We start from the raw sequence: 6,572 nt of genomic DNA, 5'->3' as shown, positions 1-6,572 counted from the left end.
CCAGCAAGGAGCGAATCTGAGGCTGTCCTGACCCAGGAACTAAGAACAATAACCAGTCACCTACAGTGTTCTTCCAGGGTGAAAGTACTTCTTTTAGTAAATGATGCAGGGTGTTTTCCTGCTCCAAGGAAAGTCCAAAACAACTCCCAAAGGGTGTGTGTTCTTCACTTCATCTGTGTAACCAAGCTTGATCCTGCTGCAGTCCTCCAGTGCTCTAATGATGAAGTATCACAGGAAATGACCTCTCCCTTTCCACAGGCCCCACTTTCGTCCCCAGATGGACGATTGCCAGTCATTCACCAATAAAAATGCTCCTGAAATACAGGGTAAATGGCTTTATGTAGCTCTGTGGGGACAGAGTGGCATGCAAGAAGCCTCCCCATTTGCATGGTTGTGCAACGGATTTGCACAATAGCAAAGAGCTGGCTCAGAAGCACACAGGGACTGAAAGTTTGGGACCGACGTGCATACAAGGGTAGAAAGAGGACCAGGCAGAGGCAGAATCCTACCTATATACTAAATATTAGAGGCTTGGTGTCCAAGGGTAGATAAGAAACATGCAGAGATGCTACTTCTTTCTGATCCATGGTAGGAGCCTAGAAATCATCAACAATTCCAAATGTTTGCTAATGCTGTGTGCTCCTTGTCACGGGATCTGCAATTTCTCACAACAATTAAGACTGTGATTACTCATCCCTGCAACCAAGATTTCAAATTCCTTTCCTAGACCTGGTGTTATTTCTTTCTGGATGTATTACCTGCCTGTCGTATTAAAGACCCTCCAAAATCAATCTTCAGTCACTTGACTGAGCTGATCGAGTGAAAACATTGTGTGGATGGCAGTTTGCCCCTTTCAGGACTGCAAACCAATTGTGCTGCCATCATGCAAGTCCACAGATGTAGTGTCTTCCTCTTGCTGCCGTGCTTCTCCCACCAGTGCCAGATAATCCACCTGGTCAGGCTGGGTGGTTTGCCCACCTCCTGCCTCTGTGGGAAGTATGCCTCCTCCTCAGTGGAAGGAGAAACCTTTCCAGAGGCAGAGGGAGTGGAAGGAGGTCCTGACTGGGGGGAAAGAGAAGGCTGGCATCATGGTGGTTTTTCCACATTCTTACAGGGCTGACTTTCTCTTTTGCTTTCGCTAGGGGCTACCAAAGACATGGGGAAGATGCTGGGTGGGGATGAAGAGAAAGACCCAGATGCTGCCAAGAAAGAAGAAGAACGACAGGAAGCCCTCAGGCAAGAAGAAGAAGAGAGGAAAGCCAAATATGCCAAAATGGAGGCTGAAAGAGAAGTTATGAGACAAGGGATTCGAGACAAGGTAGGGATCTGTCCTTCAGCACACACTGGACAACTCATAATGCTCAGTGGAACACTACTGTTTTTAGTTGACTTGTGACCAGTTCCCTGAGCACCTAGACAGAGCCAGGTGGTTACTTTCCCACAATGAACTTTCTAATCTTGTGCACTGTCCCTTGAGCTCTGTCCCTGTTTAAACATACCTTCCAGACTGAAAAATTCTGCAAAGTTGAAATAGAGAGTGAAGATGAGGGGAGAAAAATGTCTATTTTTCTTATAATCTGTTAAATGCTCACCTCATTTTAAATGTTAGAGCTTTCTCTGTCCCTATGTGGGTACTTTCTAAGCTTGCATTTGTGGTTTGTGAGAAGGGTCATAATTCAGTGTTTCTGACAGATACAGTCCAAGCATCTTCTATATTGCTTCCAAGGCTTTCTTTGTGTTGGCAGGTGAAATTGGACAAATCTACTCTACTTTTCATATTTAGACTTCCACTATTCACAGGGGACTCATCTGAAAGAAAGTGAGTTTAATTTTTCTGACAGACTTGACCATTAGCAAGCACTCTCTTCTCCTTAAGTTGATTCTTATAATGATACAATTTGGTGTGAGAAGGGAACCAATAATTGTGAAGGTTCAGAATGAGATTGAAAAGGAGTATACAAAACATACCTTTACTAGAGAAATTAGCTTAATTTAAGGTAGCTGAGCCCATTGCTACCATTCATTAGCTTTTAGGGATTGATTTGTGGAGAAGACAGTTTTGCTGCAAGACTGGGTCAAAATTATCTCTTTAGAATAACTTACTTTTATAGGAAGAGGTCCTGGAGCTCAGAGAACTTGGAAAGAAATGTGGGTAATGGTTGGAGGAGGGGTTTCTGATGATGAAGGCCTGCATGTTGTCTTATATCACATGACAAAGAACAATAGAAAACACCTGTAGCCAGAATGAGGAAGTCCTGCTCAGTATAAGAGGTGTTCCCTGTGCAATGTCTACCTCTGTGCAGGTTACAGTGCCCTAAGAACATGTCTAGGAGAAAGCTTCAAAGTCTCATCAAAGAGCTGAAAGTGGCTGTCTATAAACAAAACTATGTCCACACTGGGCCAGAATTCTGACCCAATGCTTATGATTCAGGAGGTAAGCATGGATAAAGATGAATTGTTCTGTTGGCATAGTGCATCTTGTAAAAAGGTATCAAAAATTTTTCTGCAAATGAAGAAATTTGGGATTTGGCTTCTAAGGAAAGAAAGTACTTAGAGGGTCTTGTCTACCTGTGACACTGCCAGAGAAAAGTATTCATATGATCATTTAGAAGAGGCTATTAGTTACCAGAGAGACAGATTCAGAACCCCTAATCCACAACTGGTCAGAGTTTGTTGGTTTTGTAATGTATTTAATGAATATATATCTAGATAGCATAATGTATTAATATAAATATATCAGTGCATTCAGTGTATGTTTAATGTAGGTGGAACAGTTTCTAAGCAATGACATTGGTCTGTATTGGATACAAGTGGTGAAAAAAAAGGAGTAATGAATTTCTGAGTTGCAGGCAGATGGGCTAATACCCTGTTTCACTGGTTGCTGTCTCTTCTGCTGGACCATTGAAGTGTTCCCAGAGGTAGATGGGGATTGCATTTTTCTTGCTATTGGGGAAACTAGTGTAAAAGCACTTAAGAAATCTGAGATACGCTCTGTTGCAAATCCAAGGTGATCTAGACTAGAATTGACACGTTCATGAGTAGGATGCATACATCCTGAGCTTGGATGAAACATCCAGCCAACAGGGATTTCCCTGGGATACTGTCAGCTATCTTGACTTTGATGAGTCAGGCTAAGTACTGGGTGGTGAAGTCTCTTGGACACGCCTTGACTTCTGAATGATACAGGAAGGGGCTGGCTCTGCAGAAAGCATAAACAGGGATACTTGGAGGAATGTTATTTGATTTCAGTCAAAGCTCTGGATTACAGCTTTTCTAGTGGTGCGGTGTGTTACCTTTGAGATTAGCTACAGGAAGTCCTGCTTTGGGAAGTGCATCTGGCTTGTGAAAACACAGGAGCTGTTTCCTGTGGTTTTCTTTCTCCTGGGGATAATCCCAGGTAGCATGCATTTGAAAGATGAAGCTGTTTTCTGCAGAAGTAGAAAAGGTGGATAAAGGTTGTAGAAAGGATCTGGTTTTGTTTTTTTTTTTTTTTTTAAGTTTGAGAGTTCTGTGAGAGATTACTTTGTCTTGACAAAGAGATGGATTTGATGATATAAGAGATTTTGTCTCCAAGTATTGTGAATTGGTGGCTGGAAATGTGAAACAAATGTTTAAATTATAGAAAAAAGGCCTGGATTTTTTCTTCCATTACTTGTTTATTTAGAGATTACCTTCATTTCTTCACCAATTCCAGTAAAAGCAGAAATGTAGAGAAGAAGAAAACTGCAACAGAGATTCTGTCTAGTATGTATACATACACAAGTTGTTGTTAGCAGATATAAATTAAATCCAAGAAGTTTTAAGTATTAGAGATCTCCCTGATGACATTTGAGTCATAACATGAGTTGAGTGAGTGAGTAGGAACAGATTATTTATGCAGAATACAAGTTTGAAAGTGTGTGTCCTAGGTCATGAACCCACAGAATTACTCTCTTAATGCAGCTGCAGGATATCAGGGAAACAAACCAGGGAATCATGGCTTCATCAGTTAGTTAATATGGCTCTAGGTGAGACCTACAGAAAGGACAGGCTCATCATGTTTGTTGTTTTGGACTTTCTGCCTTTGCTCTTCAACAAGTGTAATGAATACACTCTCTTGTTTAGGCTTCAGGAAATGTGGCAGAGCTCTATGGCAGAGCTTGAAAGGAATGATGACAGATACCATAGATATGTTCCAGCATGTGCTGGCTTTAGGTTTTAAATCCAGTCTGTTTCATTGAGATACATATGCCCTCAGCCCAGAATGGCAGCTGGGCACAGAAATGACTTAGGGAAAGGGTAAAATGAATTATGCAGCAATTAAATAATTTTTCGTAAAAGTATGTAGCATTTTCATTGGAAATTAATTTTTAAGGATGACATTTGGGCATGACATTCTGAAATAACTGGACCACCAGTTGTGCCCCAGCTCCTACCCAATATTAAAGTCCAGAATCTGACCTGAAAATGGTTTGAAAGGATGTAAAGAACATTACTGAGGTATACTGCAGCTTCATTCTACCTCAAAGTGCATGTATACAGCTTGCTTTCTGATCTGATCTGTGCTTGACATCAACACTATTGCCTCACAGATTTTCTGGGCCATACCACAGCTGTCTCTGGGGAGAGGTGCCACACCTGACCAACACAGGCAAGACTACTGAGAGGCCTTCAGTGCCCCTGTGCCTGATAGGTCAGGGTCTGTTGCCAGTGCCTCAGTGGTGAAGCTGTGGATAGTTAATATTCCTGTTACCTTACTACTAGCAAGTAATACAAAGTGCTATCAGCTTGCTGTGCTAGAGCAGCAATCATGTTTTCAGTGCTCTTGAGTGGAATACCGCTTTCTATAAACAAATGACCTTGTTTGTGTTATATACCTGCACATCTCAGCAGTGAAAGCTAATTACTTTCTTTGTGTAATGATCCATAATTACCTATTTACATAATTAATTATTTCCACCACTGTGGTAGAACCCAGGCCTGAGAGAGCTCTAGTACATGCTCTGTAATTAACACTTGTCTTGGCTGCTAGTGAGTTTTTTGCCTGTAGTTTGGCTTCCTATAAACCTTACATGTACTTTAGAGACTTAGCATTGCTGAATCCATCCTGAAAAGTAGCAAGAGCTCAAGGATATCCCTCTTGAAAATGGTGGGTTTCAACCAAAAATGATGTAAGCATGATCCACTGCCTAAGTGGCTTGGCTCCAAGGCAGAATTTAGGTTTGAATTTAGGCCATGCTTGAGATGTTAGAGCATTAACTGCTTTAGTAGCTATTGTATACTCAGTTCTCAGAGTGAAAGGTGGAAGTATCTCTGCCCCAGCTTTTTTCTGACCAGCCTTATGTGCTGTGGGGAATAAAGCAGAAGTTTAGTTATATTAATAAGGATTCCTGCCATCCAAATTGAGCATGAAATCTGCATGAGAATTAAGGAAAGGTGGCAAATGGAAGATTCAAGTGCTGGATGAATTAATGTTGTCTCTACAATTGTAATTGACCCTCTTGGGTGCTGTGTAAAGATTGTGGCACAGTGCTTAATTGCATGTTCATATGTTTATGCTGCTAGAAACCTCAGCTCTCCCATTGCGCAAGATGAGGTTAACTTAATAAGCAGACGTCCAGTATTTCACCTCTGCCACACCTTACAATGTGTGTTCTCAGGCTCATTTATTATGCAGTATCAAAATTCTGACAGCAATATAATAAATTTCCTCATCTGAGGGTTTAATTCTTTGTTGTTTATTATGCTTTCACTAACATAGTTGATGAGTTCATCCCAAGCATGGTTTCTTTTGAGATTTATCTGGGTGGGGGAGTTTTGTTGAGTATTATGTGATTAAAGCCTTGGTGGCAAAAGAATGTTAACATCTTGCTGCACTAGTGAGCCTCTGTGGCACAATAAAAAATGCTCAAGACTTCTTTGTCCCTTTACAGAATCACAGAATCATTAAGGTTGGAAAAGACCTTTAAGATCATCAAGTCCAATCATCAACCCAACACCACCAAGAACACTAAACCGTATCCTGAAATTCCACGTCTACACATTTTTTGAACACTTACAGTGATGGTGACTCCACCATCTCCCTGGGCAGCCTGTTCCAATGCCTGACCACTCTCTCAGTAAAAAAATTTTTCCCAATATCTAGTCTAACTCATCTTACTGGCAATAGTGGAATAGTGAAGTTGAAGTCTGGGGTTTGATATTTGTTTCTGCAGGCAGCATATCACACAGTAGGAGAATGTGCAGTCCTTGTTCTGTTTAAGTGTGAGTCCTCTGTCTCTGAACGTGTGACATTAATTCTTCCCATTTTTCTTATTGGGCTGTTAAATGCTTTCAATGGTTAGGCTGAAAGATTCTCTGCAGTATTTGGAATTGTCCATGTCCCAGGAAAGCCATAAAAACTATTCAGTTCTTTGTAGATGTTTAAGACATGATTTCCAGGCCTCCCATGGATTTAGGTAGGTGGTATTGGAATTTAATTCTAGAAAAGCGAGAACATTCAGGTTGCTGGCAATGGGAGAAGTTCTAAGTTAGGGTCTTTCATCTCTCCACTTGGAAAGCATTCTCATAATGCTGCTTTTTTTTTTCCTTCT

The 6,572-nt window shown here is 41.1% G+C and overlaps 1 protein-coding gene across 1 annotated transcript; it reads left to right on the top strand.

Moving 5' to 3' along the window:
- Positions 1 to 277: 277 nt before the first annotated feature.
- On the top strand, positions 278 to 1,396 carry LOC104619707 (complexin-1-like). The gene is made up of 2 exons (XM_010285683.1): positions 278 to 326; positions 1,143 to 1,396. The coding sequence occupies exons 1-2, from the start codon at positions 278 to 280 to the stop codon at positions 1,394 to 1,396; spliced, it is 303 nt and encodes a 100-aa protein (XP_010283985.1).
- Positions 1,397 to 6,572: the final 5,176 nt, after the last annotated feature.

This window comes from Phaethon lepturus, unplaced genomic scaffold, assembly GCF_000687285.1.
Source record: "Phaethon lepturus isolate BGI_N335 unplaced genomic scaffold, ASM68728v1 scaffold53604, whole genome shotgun sequence".
NCBI classification, from domain to species: Eukaryota; Metazoa; Chordata; class Aves; order Phaethontiformes; family Phaethontidae; genus Phaethon; species Phaethon lepturus.
The sequence above is the reverse complement of the archived record's forward strand: the minus strand, read 5'-3'. Positions and strand labels throughout refer to the sequence as shown.